This window comes from Amblyomma mixtum, chromosome 3 (genome assembly GCF_055824585.1).
Source record: "Amblyomma mixtum isolate Tamu chromosome 3, ASM5582458v1, whole genome shotgun sequence".
In the NCBI taxonomy this organism is placed as follows: domain Eukaryota; kingdom Metazoa; phylum Arthropoda; class Arachnida; order Ixodida; family Ixodidae; genus Amblyomma; species Amblyomma mixtum.
This window is the reverse complement of record NC_143014.1, coordinates 173,812,988-173,831,687: the sequence shown is the minus strand read 5'-3', so window position 1 is coordinate 173,831,687 and position 18,700 is coordinate 173,812,988. Positions and strand designations below refer to the sequence as shown.

Here is an 18,700-nt window from a genome sequence, read left to right as displayed (position 1 = left end):
CCTGTTTAATCACCCTGATCGAATTTTTAAGGAGATGGTGGAGGCGTTTATGATCAGGATGGAAGCAGATGAGCGTGTTGCTTCACCATACATCAATTTAGTTGATAAGGAGCCAGGCTTTCTTGGCAACTGTGTGAGGTCTAGGAGATAGGGGAGTGCCGTCTACTATGAAATATATTCTTCGAATTTCGTTGAAAAAAGATGTCATGACTCGACTATAATGTGCATGCGCAGTATGGTTTTTTTAGTTTTAATCTTTATTCTTCTGTTTTTTTGGATTGTTCACTGTGTCCTGCACCTTCATATACTTTTCCAAGAAGGTAACAACCAGTTGTTAGTCAGCGTCTGTGTATTCTCCAGACTTCGTTTTGTCCTTTTTCATGAACCCTTACCAACTAGCCCAGTATTATGTTCTCGTAAACAAATCTTTAGATTTTTTATTTTGTACAGTGATGTGCAAGAAAAAAGAAAACGCATAGCAAAATTGACTGAAACCAATCGGCGTTATAATTTTTTTTTGTCCTGAACCCGTTTGAACCGGTTCGAGACGGTCCGAACCGGTTCGAACCGGAACGGAATGGCCCTCTGGAGCCGAACCCGGAACTGAACCCGAAAGGCGTGAACCCGAACCTGAACCGAACCCGAAAAAATGCCAGTTTGACACCCTGCTGACAACATTCCTTTGAAGGAAAGAATGCGCATGATTCAGCAGTAATAAAAAATTATGGATACATTGAAATTCTGGAATACCGAGTGGTTGTCAAGCAAATTGAAATTTTGGAGCTGATTGTCACAGGAAATGTTTAAATTCCAGAAAACACATTAGCTCTTTGGCATACTGCGTAGTGATAAGTCCTTCTGTGTTTGTGTGTGCATGTGTGCGAGTGCATGCATGCATGCCCTTTAAAATGGCGTACACTTTAATTAGTGTTCCCCCACTTGCTTTAGAATGACTATTTTTTGTTTCCTTCCAAATGTCATGCTCTTGCAATTGCTGATTTGTGCTAATGTGCTGGTTACGCATTTGTACACCTTACTGCGCCATGTATGTGTGTATTCTGTCAAGTTTGTGAATTTGAACTGCAGTATTTTGAAAGCAAACATTTTTAGATAATAGAATTTGTTCTTTGTTTTTTTATGCAGGTCTGGCTTCTTTGCGGCTGCCAGTTTCATGACGTTTCAACAGTGTGAATTCAACTTTGGCCGTTCACCATTCAAGTTCCCGCCCAGTGGGGTTCAGTTCTCTTGCTTTAATTCTTTTGCACATCTCAGTGAGGAGGACAAAGTCATTCTACCTAGGTGAGGACATCAGCATGTTGCTAGCACGTGCAAATTAGGTCAAGGAAATAGTGATACTTAGCTTTGACAACAGTTTATGACTAAGGATTGAATTTCATGATGTATTGAGACTGCACCTGTGTGTAGTAGTACCATAAATGAGAGTGTACTAAAGTTGAATGAATGTTTATTCATTATGTTTTGCAATTCCTTTAGTTGAAATTCTTGGAAAAGGAAGAGGATAGATGTGGGGAGAAATGTAGTGTAGTATGGAAGGGGGAAAGAGCACGTAAGGTCAGTTTTCCTTGGGTGGGTCAGCTTAGCAAAGCCATCGATGTGCACGTCCAGTTCAGCTGGGAAAGCAAACACACCGCAGCAAAAAAGAGAGCCACATTCAGGGGACATAGGTATGTTAGAAAGGGCTTTAAAAAGAAAGATAAAAGTACCCTGCCCACAACATTCAGGGGACAGAGGGCTCAAAATGAAGAGACAAAGATGGCAGAAAAAAAAAAGGCAAAAGTTCCAACATGCCCGCAGCAGAAGGACTTTGCCACAATTTATTTTTATAATTAGGCCTTCGAGTTTTGAGCAGAGGATTACTGAAGCTGGTGATGGTTTATGGTTTCCACTTCATAATTCAGATAAGACGAGGACAAGTGTGATGCCATTTATCACAGGTGTAGGCAGTGAAGGTGTTGGGACTGAAGCATATTGCGTCAAGTGCATGGAGTGCTTGCTCCAAAAATTTAGGGGAACTTTTGGACTTGCACACTGGAAAACACAGTGATACTATAATGAAAACTTTGAATAGAGATATCTCTGTTGATGCGTGGTTTCATACTTTGCCGCTGCATGTGCTTTTTTGCAGAAGTGAAGTATTGTTTGTTGTTTCTTTACTAGGCACATCCGTATGGAAAAGCTGAGGCACAGTAGTGTTCGTGAAGATTCTTGCACCCTGTGTTTTGACCGCAGTGCTGCTGTCCGGCTGGAGCCTTGCCAACACAAGTCAGTGTGTGGTTCTGCTGCTCTGCATGTGGCTTGTGCTTAGCAGCCTTCGCACTGGGGCTGAGAAGTTCCTCTGTAGGCCTGTGTTGCGGCTCAGTTTTTTTGTATTTCTGTTGCAGGATGTTTGGCCATGGTAGAGATGCAATGAATGCAGGGTGTGCGATGATTACTGTGATGCACATGGCGTCCTCAGTGTAGCTGCGATTTTTCAGATTCCTGTACATGCTTCTATCAAATTTCTCGTGTTTCTTTTTGGTCCACATGGGCAGGTTGCAGCTTATTTGTGCTTTTTTTAGTGTATGGCACCAGCCTGCACATCTCTCATTAACCAAAGTCAGGTGCGCTCTATCGTAGATTGCTCAGGCATTGAAAATCTGTTGCCAGATTGTTTACCAAGCTGTTGCTGATAGTACTTGGGGACAGATGTCCCTGTCAGCTGATAAGTACTGGACAGCGAGGGGTGTTAGGAGGGTGGCCATGAAGCTTAGCATTTATTCCTTACCAAGTGGCTAAAGACCAACAGCGGAACCTCAACAGAGCTGACAAGTGCTGGGCAGCAAGGGGTGTTAATAGGGTGTCCATGAAGCTTGACATTTATTCTTTACAACAGCGGCTAGAGAGCAACAGTGGAACCTCAATATTTTGCCTGAAAGTTTTAAAGCACTTGAAGTTTGACAAATGGTTTGCAGTGAAGAAAGAGGAAGAAGTATGGAAAGTGTGCATTGTTGCTAACACAGGCCATCAGGAAGGAGCTTCTAACCGCACTATTCAGGGGCAGAAGTTGTTTCTCCTTGGAGCATTATTTCGACACACAAACCCTTCTGGCTAGACAGAACCACTGCAAACTCGCCAAAAAGGTTGCTGCACTAATCCTCCCGCTTTATCCCTTTACAGGAATGTCACACTAATTCACTTCGGTTTGAATTCAGTACACTTCTGAGCATATGCAATTTGTAGTGCAGGGCTCACTCAGAGGGAGCAATTGCGAAGACTGCTGTCTTAGTGCAGCCGTATCTCAGGCAGCAAAAAGTAGACTGAATAAACATTTTGTTGTTTTTAAAGAACCGTGAGCAGTCAAAGAAAGCTTGAAGCTATGTCCATTCTTGGTAGAAATACATGCACGAAAAATTGCATCATAGTATTTATGGCACGCGCTGCATTTATTACATTTATTGCTAGACCTTAGGAATCGGATAGTATATGCGTGGGGCAGTACATAGTGTGCATCCACGAATTAATGGTGATTTGTGTCGTGAAAAGTAGTGATATTTTTAATGCAGAAATGCACCCTGGGCTTGTGTGTCATATTTGTGGGGACACAGTTTTACGGCGACAGCTGTTAGGCATCCATTTCTGGGTTTCACATCAGTGTAGTAATAGTAGTTGACATAACCGGTGGGTGCATTACCATGGGAACTGCTCGTAGGGTGGTCACTGTGGGAGGAAGGGGGTATGAGGAGAGTGGAGGAATTCCCATCCGGAGGACATTCACCATGGAAGGGTTATCGTGGGAAGAGGGCATGGCAAGAGTATAGTAGTAATGCATAACCGGTCAGGGGTTGTCATGGGAACAACAACCTGTATGGCGGTTACTGTTGAAAGAGGAGGGAATGGTGAGAGCGTAAGAAGGCGCAGCCAGGGGATGGTTGCCTCGGGAACCACCCGGAGGGTAGCTACCCTGGAAGGAGGACGGCATGGTGAGTGCGAGGAGTGAGCAACTGCAGGGTGGCTGCCACAGGAACCATTTGAAGAGTGGCTACAATGGAAGGAGGAGGGAGAGTGTGGCGAGAGCAGAGGAAGGTCTATCTGCGGTAGCTGCTGTGGAATGCGCCACCTTAGGAGAGGGTCAGCTGTCGTGACAATGTGCACCTAGAGCTGTGGACTCTCCAGTTTGCTGCTTCCTGTGTTGGAAAACCCGCCCAATCTCCAGTCCGCCTTGTCTGTGTGGAAAAACTGAAAAGAGCGCTCTATTAATATGCAGACACAAAATCACTCTCATATTCTCTACCTCAGTGTATCATCAAATATAAACACTTAACAGCTGTCACTAAATGTCACGTTACACAGTGGTAGCCATTTTGTGGTTCTTTTTCATCTCCACTTTGCAGCAGCACTTTTTTATTTTTTTCCGCACTACAGATAACAATAAAGACTCTGCCCCCTGTCTTTGTAGGTGTACTCTGTATACACGCCCATGTACGTAGGAGGGTAGGTTATCTTTGTTATCTAGAGCAGCTTGGAAAAAAAAGAAAGTTTCAATAGAATTTACGGACTTCTGTAGGCAATCGGTGCAAATGCTACGACAGCTGAGCCCAGTATTTCACGTGTGTGTCTGGAAATTTTTTGTTTGTTTCTATTCTTTATTTGTTTATTCATTTATAAGTAAATAAATAATTTAGACCGCAAATACAAATTTTCTATTATCCATTCAGGGCATACGTATGATTTCAGAAATACCGATTCGCCTGTTCACATGAGTTGCCACTACTTGAATGGCTCTTTTTTGGGGCTCTGAAGGAAGTTCTGGGAATGTGAAGCCTCTTTGTCACATGTGACATTTGTCTGTGCGCAGGGGATTCTGCAGCGAATGTGCCATGCAGCTAGAAGTGTGTCCTATGTGCCGAAGTGAGATCCGGGAACGGATAGAGGCGTCACTGTAAACAGCACTGCGGTTGCACGTGCGGTGCTGCCTGGTCCTAGAGATATCCAGCCTACAGATGCTAGCACTGATGAGTCATCCCACATTCAGTTGACAACTGAAACCACCAGTGTGGCATAGAGGAGATAAAGGGTGTGGTCCACAGCCTGGAGTGAAAATGTGAGCTGCTGATGCTTGTGAGGCTATCCTGGCTTTGTTTTATACACTGTCGCTTTGTACACACTTAGGGCTTGCTGTGTCTTCAGTGATAGGAGCACCCTTGCTTCCTCAGTTTGTGCCATGCATCCATTGTAGGCACTGCATCAAAAAAGGGCCACCAGAGCTGTTTGAGTGCACTTGTGCAGCATGTGATGCAATATACTTTTGGCAAGGTGCCATTAGAGCTATTGAATGTTATTGGCTGCATGTGGTGAGTAGTTAAATAATGACATCTAATTTATTTGTGACAACAGCCCAGAAGGTAGTCTGAGGCTAATAGCTGCTGGCAGCCATGGTGGCACTTGTCTAATGTTTTAGTTGTCATTTAACTCTCCAAATGACTGGGCGAGAGATATATGGTCATCAGAATGTGTTTTATTGTGATTAGCGGTTAAGGTTTTTGTGACTAAAATCATTTTTTTTTTTTTTTTCGATTCGGCTAGAAGGTAAACCATTTGGAAGATGTAGCAATACGGAGTTCATAAACATTTGTTTATTAACATTTATAGACAAGCTTATCAATACATATTTGTTTATTGAACGATATTCTTGTATCGAAACAGTTTTTGAAGGAAATCTGGAAAAAATCTGTATTAGTGTATTTATGTAGACAGCTGGTATTTCAGGTATTACCAGTATATAGCTGCCAAAGAATAAAAACTACAGTTTTGTACTGGGAAAAAGCCTATTTCCTTCAATTTGAAACTCATTTTGGTATGCTTCCTTGTATATAATGGCAAATTAGGGTTGTTACCAAAGTGGACAATAGTGTTGTAGCAGTGACTTATGTCCTCTTAGCAAGGAAAATCTTATGTTCGATCTTTTAACTTGCACTTTCTCAGTTGTCAGGTCATTGGTTTTCTAGCAGGTGCAGCCTTTCTCAAAAATATACAACCCAAGGGGTTTGCTTCAAAGTCATTTAGTGAGGCTCTTAGCGCCCCAGGAAGTTCTAACCTTTGGAGGGGTGAGGAAGAGGATTTTTTTCACCTTCGAAAGATTTAGAATGCCGATGAGGCAAAACAGGCGACACAGCTTGGCTCAGAAGCAAATTTGGTGGGATGTATATTTTTGACAAGGGCTGTACCTCTGCTAACATGAATTACAACATGAAATGCAATTGCTAACGTGAATGTGCAAAAGCAGTGGTACATATCTAATATGGCAGTGTAAAAATAGGTATTTACATGCAGGTTATTATGTAAAATGTGCTGAAAATCAGGCAACCAGTTCTTGTCTGTTCAAGTGTCTCTGAACCACTTTTAATCATAAATTTGTCCTATACTGGCAGTTTTGAGGCACAGCAGAACGACACCTTCCCATAGAATTTTTTAGTGAGGTAAAGAAATATTTGAGCTATAGGTATTTGAGAAAATTGGCTCAGTCGTGCCCTCCCTTCAATACTTACCTTCACTGTTTGTGATAAACTACTTCCAGCTCTTGGAGAGATGTGAGCTGCGTAAGAGCCCTACGTCACAGTGTTGCCCAAACCCCTGCTTCTTCTTTCCTTTCTTCTTTCTCTGTCCCCATGTGGAAAGTCCGTTCCCGAGCTGCAGCAAGTGTCAGATAGTGTCATTGGCAGCAGCTGCAGTGAGTGTATGCACACCTTCATTTTTGTGTGTGAGTTTCCTGGGACTCATGGGACAGCGATGTTTGGCCAAGATAATCATGACCATGTTTTCTGTACGCCCTGCATGTGTTATTCAGAATGTCCAGACTTGTTGTGGGGGTTCTTTTGTAATCACATTGCTAGTGTGCTGAGCCATGATTAAATACAAGTCAAGAGCAGTGCCAGATTACATTGCATCATTCTGCTGGCATATTTATTGTTCGTGACAACACATAATTATGATAAAAATGGAGCATCAGTGAAGGTTGGTTGTTGTAAGAGTGGAAGGAAACATTCTGAGCCTTTGTAGGCCTTCCAGAAGGGCCAGTGGTTTTGCTCATTGTGGGCCCAGGTTCGATTACCCTGATGTCACGAGCTTCTTTGAGTAGTGTAGCAGACCTGCCTTGTCCATCACATTTCATAGCAACTCCAGTACTCTGCAAAATGACTGCCACATATTTCTTTTTGTTTTGTTTTGTTTTGTTTTTTGCCAACTTCTAAGTATGCATTTCACATGGGAGGTTGACTGTAGTTCCTCTGGAGGCCATTGTTTACATTGGTTGTGTTGCCTGTAATGGAGGACGGTGTCCATCCTTGAGCGGTAGTATTTGGAGTAAGTTCAGAGGCATTATCCTAATCAGGTGCTATTAGCATATCTATGACAGTTACTTTGCCAAGTAATGGCTGTCACAAAAAAAACTTCTGTTTTCGAATTTGGAGCAAAGTAATTTGGTTTATCTGCTCCTTTTGATGCATTAATGACAGCAAATAGCATGGCTTTGAATTCAGAGTTGTTCTGAAGAATATGAAATATGTGTTCATATTAATGAGTAATGCAGCATCTAAGTTGATCCTTATAAAATGTGACCCCAGTCACTTTTGTCAGAACCATGGTGCTGCACATGAGCATATGTGTGTTGGCAGTTTTAGCCCTTCTCAGTTTTGGTGTAGATGTAAAATCCTAATGCTTGACATATCTGCAAGGTCCTGCATGAGTTAAATGTTTGAGTGTTCGATTTAGTACTGTAGGAAGCAGCCTTGGCAACTCTTTGCACTGGACTGGGTCCAACAGAGCAGACAGCATGGGCTAACCATCTGGCATTGTTCTTGTCTTGTGCCTGGCTGGTAGAAAAGTTTGTCATATATCTGCTTTCCTCTCTTCACATGCTTATAATTTGGCTGGCCCATGACTTCTCCTCTTGTGAATTACTGCAAAGTGCCAATTGGGCCCCTTATGAGAGGTGAAACAGGGGCAGATTTTTGTCCACAAAAGCAAAATTTGGGGGGAGATGTAGGTAGAATATATTTAATAACCTTTTGTCTGGCTGTATGTACATGTCCTGTTCCCTTTTTGTACTGCAGCTCGTAGTGGTAGCTCATCAGCTAGCAATAAGTTAGTGTATTGTCAAGCGTCCAGCTACAGAACTTAATGGTCTACTTTTGGACGAAGAATGTGCAAGAACAGAGAGGGTGATCAGCTTCTGTGGCTGCACTTTTTCTTTTCTTTTTAATGCTTTAAATCTACATGTGATCACGGATTGGACAGCTGAGTAGTTTGGGCTATACTGCCAAAAATGTTAATCTTGTGCTACAGCAAAGAGGGGGGTGCTTGTTCAGTACCTCATAATGGCTCACAGGTATGTTCATGATGACAAAACCTCAAAAATAGCCATTCATCGTAAGCAGTGAATGTTGACTTAGGTTACAACTGTAATTTGTCTCCCATGGAGTGAAATTATCTCAGATTCTCAATCTGGAAAGTGGCGAGATTGTGTCTTATGGATTGAGGTTATGACTTCTGTGCTCTGGGCTGAGAGGAGTGGAGTTTTTGTTAATGTGTTAGCATTTGGGCTGTCGTCATGCAGTTCCCAGTTTCTCCATAACGTGATCACAGTCATGGGACCCCACTGACCAACAAGAGAGCACCACCAATTTGCAGTTCTAAATGATTGGTCGAGAGAGGTCACGTGACCTTGCGATGTCATCAAAACCTAGCCACCATGGCACGTGGCAACCTGCCCACCAGGTCATGCAGCTTGGGTCTCACAAGCCCCATCGGTGGCCTTGTTTGAAACAGCTGCCTGCTGGGGCAGTGGCGCAGCTCTTTACCACTGCGCTAGTAGTTATATGAGGACTCCCAGTGATCTACGAATGTGATTGAGAGGGTCATGACGTCAACACCATGTGACCACCAGTGGACCAATCATAAGGCACCGCCAAGTTTGAAAATCTGAGGACCCTAAAATTAGGAAGTTGGGCCACCCCCAAAAATTCCAGTGGACCCCAAAAATTTTGGTAGTAGGCCTACCCCATAAAATGGATTTGGGTGGATTAGGAGCGATTAGTTGGTGGGTTACAGTGAATTACTGGGCCGGATTAGTATAATCCCGTGATAATTCATTGGAAGATACTGGTACATTCTAGAAGGTGATGACTCGCGCATGCCATATAATGGCAGTGGAACTGGTTCCAACTGGAGCTTTGGCGAGAAAATTGCACGAACAACGTTACTCGTTATAGATGCCGTAACAGGCAGCCTAAATGCTATCGCATTTTTTTCTTTAAGAATGTGGTTAAGAAGGCCCCCAAGTCTTTTTTTCTTGGCACAATCACAGTGTCACACAATGGGCAGTAAACCCATAATGAAATTAAAATTAGGGTCCGAGCATGGCTTGTGCAAGTGATAAGGAATGCTTTCCGTACTGAATTCAGCAGCAGCTTCTACTTTATATTGGTGACCTCTGGGTATCTGTGATCTTTGGGACAGGCATGAATCTAGGACAAGGTTTGGCATTGTTATTAAACAGCTTGCCGCAAAAGTAGTAGGCTCCTGCCCTCTTGAGTGTGTGACACTTATTGGTGAGAACTCTTTTTTTGTGTGTGTGTGACGAGAAAAATCATTCCCAGTACCACTGACTGGGCATCATTGTTATTTTGAGCCCTGTACGTAACACAGAGTGAAATGCCAGCATTCTCTGTGCACGATTGAAAGAAGGGAAGAGCTATGATGGCGGGAGCATTTGTTTTGACCTTGCTGATGTGTGCTGCTTGTGGGATTCACCTGCACCTGCCGTTGTTATGCAAAAGAAAGATGGCTTTGCTAAAAGGTGCTCAATTGACTGTCAAGCATCTGGTGTTGTAATTTTTGTAATGGAGGCTAGGCAGTGGATAGCTGTGCTGATGCTAACATCATGCTGCAGAGCTCTGTTTGTGAGCAGTGCAGAAAGCACATACTATTACAAAGGTAACAGTACCATTCTGCAGGCTATGCCTGAGGTGAGGCATAAGTTCTCTCAGCTAAGAGGTTACTTTTATTGTATTGTTCAGTATATTTTTATTCTATACTTCACAAAGGCTTTCTCAAGACCACAACTACTATGCTCAAGTAATTTAAGTGCAACTACGTAAAATGAGCCTTTGCAGACTTCACCTGCCTTTTTCATTGTTTTATTTTTATTGCTGAACCTTGGACAGAGATACCAAAGTGGTGCTAAGATCATATTGATTTGTTTTTGGAAATCATTAGCTTAAATCATTAACTGAAACTGCAGCTATGTAGTTTAAATTTGAAACTGTAGTCGGTCTATGCATGTGTGTATGTGGTGATCCATTGTTACTGATGCTATGTTTATGAGCACTTTGTTTCTAAGCAGGTACGTCCAGTTCAGGTGATACACCCAAAATGTTTGCATAATGCTTAGGTACAAGCCTTAATCACTTAAGGGGTCTTTAGTGTTCAAATAAAAGCCTGTGTCTTAGTTCTCTTTTTCAAACTTTGCATGCCATATTATTATAGCCATGTCTATGGATACTTGCAGAGGTGGTGATTTGTTTTGGCAAGTGTACACAGTTTTCACTGACTGCTATTGCTTGGATCAGCTTTCTTACCATTGCAGCAAATGGAGTGTTAGTGTTAACAGTGGAGTGTGGCTTGGCTCAGGGAAACTGTCTCCAGTTGCTTGCCTGGTGGTAATTTGGTGCTGCTTCCTTTTAATGGGGAACATAAATCTTTAAAATGGTTGTCAGCCTTGTTTAACATAAGTGAGATGGCATGTTAGGTATCACTTGGCACCTGCTGAAATAGCAGCAGTGTGCTTTCTAGCAATAGATGTAGGAATCAAGGTGCGTAGTTTTGACAAGATAACCCCGAAGGGTTGAATGAAGCGCAGAATTTCAGTGCCAATGTGACTGTTCTGACTTAAGGCCAAGTTGCTCTTTGGATATTGCAAGCAGATAGCAGTTATACAATCGACCAAAATTTTTTCAAAGTTGATTTCTTTTGCATTAGTATTTGCAGAGAACTAGTAGAACTTGGTGTTCACCAAGGAATGGAGCGGCCGGAAGGAACAGCACTAGTAAATGACTTTGAAAGTAGTCGGAGATTTGTTTAAAGATGTTATACGTAGTGCTATAACCACAAGTGTTAAATAGAGCAAACAACCATTCAAAGCTAAAATGTGACTTATTGTTATGTCAAGTTGGCGTTTAGTTTCAGCTGCTTGCAAGAAAGCTTGATGAATCCGTATTTTTTCCTATATAATGGGATATAATTTTTTTTAAAAGCAGCCGTTGGCAACAATGGGTCATGGTTTGCAGCGTCCTGTATTACTCCACTTAGCAATCTCAACAGTAAGCGAAATGCGCTTTTTAATGTTTTGACTGTGAAACAAGCCAGAGGCATCAAAATTGTTGAGCTTATAATTTCATCTTGTAATTAGCTTCTCTTTTTTGCTAACAAGAAAAGCTTTAACAATGGACTACTTTTTCGTTGCAGAGGAATTCTGTTTTGGCAGTCCTGAATGTGGGCAGAGCTTCACTGCCGACTGAAGTTGTATCCAACCATAGTTGTGCTATTGTCACATTGACATGGTGTGACAGGTAGATCCATTGGCATAAGGCTTAAAACATGATTTACTGCTTAGGAATGCCTTTTTATCACTACAGGTCATGAGGGTGCTCATATTTCTTTACCAGTGATCTCACTTTGGGGTGTAGTGTGTATGTAGTTTTTGAGTGAGCTGTTTTTTTTTTGTTTTTTAACTTTTAGGTGATCTTAATTGTGAACAAGCACCTCCTTTGTTGAAACATATATGCTTATGTTAAGGCCCTGGTTTTAGTGGCTTATAGAATGAGGATGTACCTTGTGTAACTCATTAGCTTGCTGTTCCCAAAAGATAAGGTATTACAAAAATACACACATCATACAGTAGTGGCTTTGTAAGCATCACTTAAATGGGCGGACCTGATTAATCATATTCAGTTCTTTGTTTCAGAAAGAGTTGCATTCTGCAGGTGGAAGTTGTGTACATATGGTGTCAAGGGCAGTGTTGTTGGCATGTTTTAATCAGAAAATTTTTATTTCTGTTTCACTGCAGAACAGTTTGCTTTCTGAGCAATGCAGTATGCTGTACTAGCTACGTACTGACCTAATGGGTCTCCTTTTGCCACTGCGCTGATCAGATAATCACTTTATGGAGCCAAGCAACTGTCAGTATAGTTGTGACCCTGGACATTGGCCGTTATAAGTTCCTAGCGAAAAAAAAAAAAATGATAAGTCCCGCATGCTTGCTAGTGATTAGCAAAAAGTTTTTTCTCGTGCAATACTGCATCAAAAAATCCATGTTTAGTGCATACTTCTACTACATGGTGCATTTTATAGACGTTTCATGGCCCATGTACAAGGAAGCTTAAAGCTTTCCCAAGGCTGGCTGCTAGCTCTTCCATCACTAAATTGCCTTGTGTTTTTGTCTTTGCCACTTATAAAGATCTGGTAAGATTGTAGTTGCCTGGATGTTTTTATTCTTTGGTAAACTTGAATAATCTTCATGATCAAGCTTGCCCAAAATGTTCTATGAAATGCTGTTCTGTCTTAGCTGCCCTGTTTCTTGCTAGGAATTTAGCGAAGACATAAATGCCTTGCCACTATTTGAGCTCTCACTACTGCTTGTCAATGTTTATTGCAATGACTTATTGCACAGGGTTTCCACTGATGTATTTCTGTGTTGTATCCAAGCGGCATGTAGGTCACCTGTACAGGATCTAGTCACCTTATTTTTCTTTCTGCTGAAGAAGCATGCTTTTAAATAATATTTTTCATTCTTTGACCTTGCATGTGAGGTCACCTGAGCGTCATGTAAATATGAAGCTTGTCGTATATTGTACATCATACATACCAAGTGATTAAAAGTGCTATTCGCCAAATGGAGTTGCTTTGTCTTAATTGGGAGGATTATGTTGACTCCCTTCACATACATTACAGTTGAAACGTAACAGTAGTTGGCTGCTTCAGAGCATGGTTATATTGAGCATGTAGATTCAGTGTTAAATCTTCATCCTTTGCAGGCATTAGTTGGCTCCCACACAACAGCTGCAAATATCAGTACCAGTCATGTCAGGTAGCAGCCAACAGTCTTTTGTGCTCATTCCACTTGAAACTTTTTTTATTTTTTGAACTACATATGTGTAGTGCCCTTCGTTTTGGGGTAAAATCTGATTTACTTGGTTCTTGCACCCTGAACATTATGCTTGAAAATCGGATTAAGTCTGACTTCTACCTGAAAACGTGCCTCCTAGAGAATGTGCATTTTCTAGTGCTCAAAGCTGAACACACAGCGTGAAAATTTCTGGATATCTTGTGCTTATTCCAGACGGCTGTTTTCGGTCAACCACTTTTAATGCTTGTTATTTGTGATGCAGCTCAGTTAAAGGATAGGTTCGAAAAGTATGTTTTAAAGGCCAGAGGCCAAAACACCCATACTGACCAGAAGTTTTATTGGCATTATTGTATCAAGCGATATCCCCTAACAATGACATCCTGCTGCAAGGTTCTTCCACATTTAAAATGGCTGCCGTGATGTTCATTGAATGTTTTCACAGAGTGCAAGACAAGGTCGTGGACAGGCACAGAAGTGGTGCACAGGAGATTGGTTATATACTTCACTAAATGAGAAAAAATCTGATTTAGGTAAGCAGTTTTTTAGTGCAGTTACCATTTTTTTATGTTTATGAAATTATCAAAATGACAGACATTTTATGTCCTGCATAAAAATGAGCATTTTTGCCCCGCCGCGGTGGCTCGGTGGTTACGGCGCTCGGCTGCTGACCCGAAAGACGCGGGTTCGATCCCGCCTGCGGCGGCTGAATTTTGATGAAGGCAAAATTCTAGAGGCCCGTGTACTGTGCGATGTCAGTGCACAAAATTTCCGGAATCTGACACACCAGTAATGAAAAGTAGTAAAGCCTTAAAGCCATGCAAAGTGGGAAAACAGCTGGTGTGGATGAAGTAACAGCAGAGCTGTTGAAAGATGGCGGGGAGATTGTGCTGGAAAGACTAGCCACCCTGTATACGCAATGTCTCATAACCTCGACCGTACCAGAGTTTTGCGAGAATGCTAACATCATCCTAATCCATATGACAGGGGACCTCAAAGACTTGAAAAATTATAGACCTTACCGTATGTTGCCTACAAGGTATGTGCTAAGGTAATTTCAAATAGAATTTAAGGCCACCTTAGACTGCAATCAACCGAAGAACCAGGCTGACTTTCGTAAAGGCTACACCACAATAAACTATATTTACACTATCAATCGGATGAGAGAAATATGCAGCATGTAACCAACCCCTATATATAAGCTTCACAAATTATGAGCAAGCATTCAACTCGGTCGAAACGTCAGCACTCGTGCAGGCATTACAGAACCGAGGTGTAGAAGAAGCATATGTAAAAGTACTTGAAAATATCTGTGGCAGCTTCACAATCACCATAGTCCTTCATAGAGAAAGTAATAAAATCCAGTAAGGAAGGGCATCCGGCAAGGAGACGCAATCTCTCCAGTACTATTCACCCGTGTTTGCAGGAGATATTCAGAGATCTTGGATTGGGAAGAGTTGAGGATAACAGTTATGCTTCATCTCACAAGTTGTTTGCAGCAATAGACGGCTGCAGCGATCTGAGCCGATCAGAACGGCATACACTGCAAAACATGTTTCTCGACGCGTCTCACCCCGCGATTGGCGGCTTAATCCCTGGAATGAAAAGAGCACCAGTGGCCAGCTGTGGCGCACATGAGACTTGGCCGACTAGGCGGACGCTATGTTTACGATGACGGCACACCACTTCCCACCAAGCCTCTCCAGTGCTGTTTGTGTGGACTTTCTCTGCAAATTTATCAGTGAACAAAACACTTACTGTACTTTCAAAACATCATCCTGAGCTACCTCTTCAATTACTGCAATAATAGTTTGAAAAATGTCAGAACACAGCTCAAATATTTCGGGGACTGTTTGCTGTCTTCTTTGGAACTGATTGTATGAGCACCTTTCACAGTGCTGCAAACAAGCTGCGAGATGACGTACAGTAATCTGCAATTCGCTGACGACATTGCCTTGCTAAGTAACTATGGGGATGAATTGCAAAGCATCACCAATGACCTAAACCGGCAAGGGAGAATGGTGGGTCTAAAAATTAATATGCGGATGTAAAGTAATGCAATGTTCAACAGTCTTGGAAGGGAGCAGCAGTTTATGATAGGCAGGGAAGTGTTGGAAGCGGGGGGATGGGGGTGGGGAGTCTGGAAGATCCGGACCATAGGAGTGAAATAACTAGAGTAAGAATGGGGTGGAGCGCATTTGGCAAGTACTCTTGGATCATTGGAAGTTTACCAGTATCCCTCAAGAGAAAAGTGTATAACTACTGTATTTTACCGGTACTCACTTAAGGGGAAAATGTGGAAGCTAACGAAAAGGGTTGAACTAAGGAAAATGCAGCGAGCTTTGAAAATAAAAATGATAAGTGTAGGTGCAGGAAGACAGCACAGGAAAGAACGAACTTGACAGAAGAGAGCGCATAACGTTAGGTGTAACATTAAGAGACAGGAAGAGAGCAGAGTGGGTTGGGGAACAAATGGGGGTTAATTATGTCGTAGATGAAATCTAAGAAAACGAAACAGGCATGGGTAGGTCATGTAATGTAACAGCAAGGTAACCGATGGTTGTTAAGGGTAGTGGACTGGATTACAAGAGAAGGCAAGCATAGCAGGGGACAGCGGAAAATGGAGTGGGCAGATGAGATTGGGCTGAAGTTTTTGGGCTAAGGTGGCCACAGCTGGCACAGGCCAGGGTTAATTGGCAAGATATGGGAGAGGCCTTTGTCCCACATTGGGCATAGTTAGGTTATTGATGATGATAGTGAAGTTCCGGAACAGTGACCACAACTTAAGTCTGGAAGACAATTGCCGTCATTGGTCGAAACATGCTAGGAGTTCATCTCTAGCACTAAGTGAAGCTAAAGCTGGCAGAAAAGAGAATATAGCAACCATCACAGCGTCTACCCAAGAGATGCTTTGAATGCTTCCACAAAAATTGAAGGACCAGAACATGCAGGGGTTTGGCGCAAACATGTCTCGCTAAGCACTTGCAGACAGCAATGGCATTACTTGCGATATCTGGAAATTGCGAAAAAAATGCAAATGCAATGCAATGCGATAATGTCCACATACTGAGTTTTTATTTTGTGCATGTCAAAGAACCCCAGGTAGCCATAATTAATTAAGAGCCTCCATTACAGCATTCCTCATATCCCAGTGCTGCTTTGGCACATAGAACTATTAGACAATGTGAGGTGCAAAATCCGATCCCAAGAGCTGCTTCTTACCCACTGATGTTGCAATGGGTACAAGCCACTGGCCTGGTGCTCGGCTCCTTTGGGGTTTGATTGTAAAACATTTTATTCGCCGGGAAGAGCTTGGCAAGAGGTCGCGTTAAGTGGTCGAGAGTACATAGCCCTCGACGACTTTGTCAGCCCACTCCACCGCCAAAACTTGCGTTCTGGGGTCAGAGCTAGCCAGCACGGTCTCCCACCGCTCGAGAGAAGGAGCTGTAACTAGATCACCCGGAGGTGGCTCTATTTTGCAGTCCCACAGGATGTGATCGTAGGTAGCACGTTGGCCACAGTGTTTGCAGTTTGGGTTGTAAAGATCTGGATAAATGCGCGCGAGGAGTGATGGGGTGCGTATCGATCTCGTCTGTAGACGACGCCACGTAACCTCTTGTTCTTTACTAAGTCTTTTGTCTGGAGGGGGGAAAATTCTCCTCTCTAGTTTAAAATGATTGGTGAGATCATGATATGTGATCATGGAGTCCTTCGTGAAATTCAGGGAGCCAGACTCATCCACTGCCCGGTCGACGAAACCTCGGGCTTTATTGTGGGCTGCCTCGTTCCCCGGATTCCCCGAATGGGCTGGGACCCATATCAATTCGGAATAATTTGGTGAGAATTTGGTTGCGTTAAGGATTCTAAGGGAGATGTTTGTAATTCGCCCTTTAGCGAAATTATTGATACCCATTTTGGAATCGCTGAAGATGATGCTTCCTTGGGTATGCGCTAGGGCGAGGGCTATAGCCGCCTCTTCTGCCGTTTCAGAGGATTTCGTTTTGATTGTCGCCGAGACGATGTGGTCACCATTCTCGTTCACAACCACAATTGCAAAGGCATTGGTATTTTTGTATTCTGCTGCATCTACATAAAGTGTTCCAGCGCACTGTCTGTATTTGTTATGTAAGGCTTTGGCTCTTGCTTGTCTTCTACCCTCATGGTGTAAGGGGTGCATGTTTTTGGGGAGTGGTTTGATTAGTAGGGCCGTCCTATAGTCGCGGAGTAAGTCTACTTTAGCATCGTTATTCGTAGGTTGAAAGTTAATTCCGAGCCTGGTAAGAATACTCCTGCCAGTTCTGGAATTGGCTAATCGCGCTGTTTGAGCCATTAAATGGGCTTCTTTCAGTTCATTGTAGGTGTTATGTATTCCTAACCTCATAAGCCTTTCAGTTGAGGCATTTAGTGGGAGTCCTAACGCAGCCTTATAGGCCTGCCGTATCATACTATCCAATTTGTCCTTTTCTGCTTTCGAAAATTTGAGATAAGGGGTGGCATAGAGTATCCTGCTTAGCGCAAAGGCCTGTACTAGTCGGCATAAATCTCTTTCCCTCACCCCTTGTCTGCGGTTAGCTATGCGGCGGATTAATCGCGCCGTCGCTTCTACCGTGCGTTTTAGCTTAGTGAGTGTGTCAGTATTCTTTCCATTTGTTTGTAAATACAACCCCAGTATTCTCATGGTCTGTACCTCTTTGACAGATCGTCCATTAACATAGACGTTTATTTGCGGGGGGGTTGTCGTGGTACGCCTACCTCTTTGTTTACGACGGATCACTAAAAGTTCAGATTTTTGCTCAGAACAAGTGAGGCCGGATTCCCATGCGCATGCCTCAATGATGTCCACTGCTGCTTGGAGTGTGTCTTCTATGTAGCCTTCGCATCCTTTGGTTACCCAAAGTGTGATGTCATCTGCATAGAACGTGTGATGTAGGTCTGGTATTTGTGCCAGTTTGGGGGGAATTTTGATGAGGGAGAGGTTAAAAAGGAAAGGGGACAGGACGGAGCCCTGTGGCGTTCCTTTACTTCCTAGTGTGATTGGGGCGGACTCTATTGTTCCGACCGTTATCACTGCTGTTCTGTTAGTGAGGAAGGATCGGATGTAGTTGTACGTCCTTTCTCCGGGATTGATTTCTGACAAGTTTGTCAAAATGGCTTTGTGGGTGACGTTGTCGAAAGCTTTAACAAGGTCTAAACCCAATATTGCTTTCGTTCCTGTTCCCTCGTCAGCTTCAATTATGTCCTTGTTAAGCTGCAAGAGTATGTCCTGGGTAGATAGTTGGGCCCTGAATCCTAACATTGTTTCAGGTAGGAGTTTCGTGTCCTCCGCATAGTTTTGGAGCCTATTGAGGATGACATGTTCCATGAGTTTGCCTAGGCATGATGTTAATGAAATTGGGCGTAGATTCTCAGTGCTGAGTTTCTTACCCGCTTTAGGAATAAAAGTGATTTTCGCGTGTTTCCACTCTGGTGGTATGTTGCCTGCATGCCAGTATTTGTTCATAAGGTCTGTAACCGCCGCGATCG

At 42.9% G+C, this 18,700-nt stretch overlaps 1 protein-coding gene across 6 annotated transcripts in view; it reads left to right on the top strand.

Annotated features, from left to right (window-relative positions):
• The window catches only part of LOC149352737 (RING finger and SPRY domain-containing protein 1-like), a 67,576-nt gene extending 54,629 nt beyond the window's left edge, over positions 1-12,947 (top strand). For 2 of the 6 annotated variants that reach the window (XM_089581961.1, XM_089581962.1), the window contains exons 13-15: positions 1,144-1,299; positions 2,179-2,283; positions 4,856-12,947. In XM_089581961.1, coding sequence (XP_089438087.1) covers positions 1,144-1,299; positions 2,179-2,283; positions 4,856-4,943 — 349 coding nt within the window. In that variant the 3' untranslated portion in view covers positions 4,944-12,947. The remainder of the gene's footprint in view (positions 1-1,143; positions 1,300-2,178; positions 2,284-4,855) is intronic. The other 4 variants (XR_016290847.1, XR_016290846.1, XR_016290844.1 and 1 more) reach the window with 4 other exon arrangements.
• Positions 12,948-18,700: the final 5,753 nt, after the last annotated feature.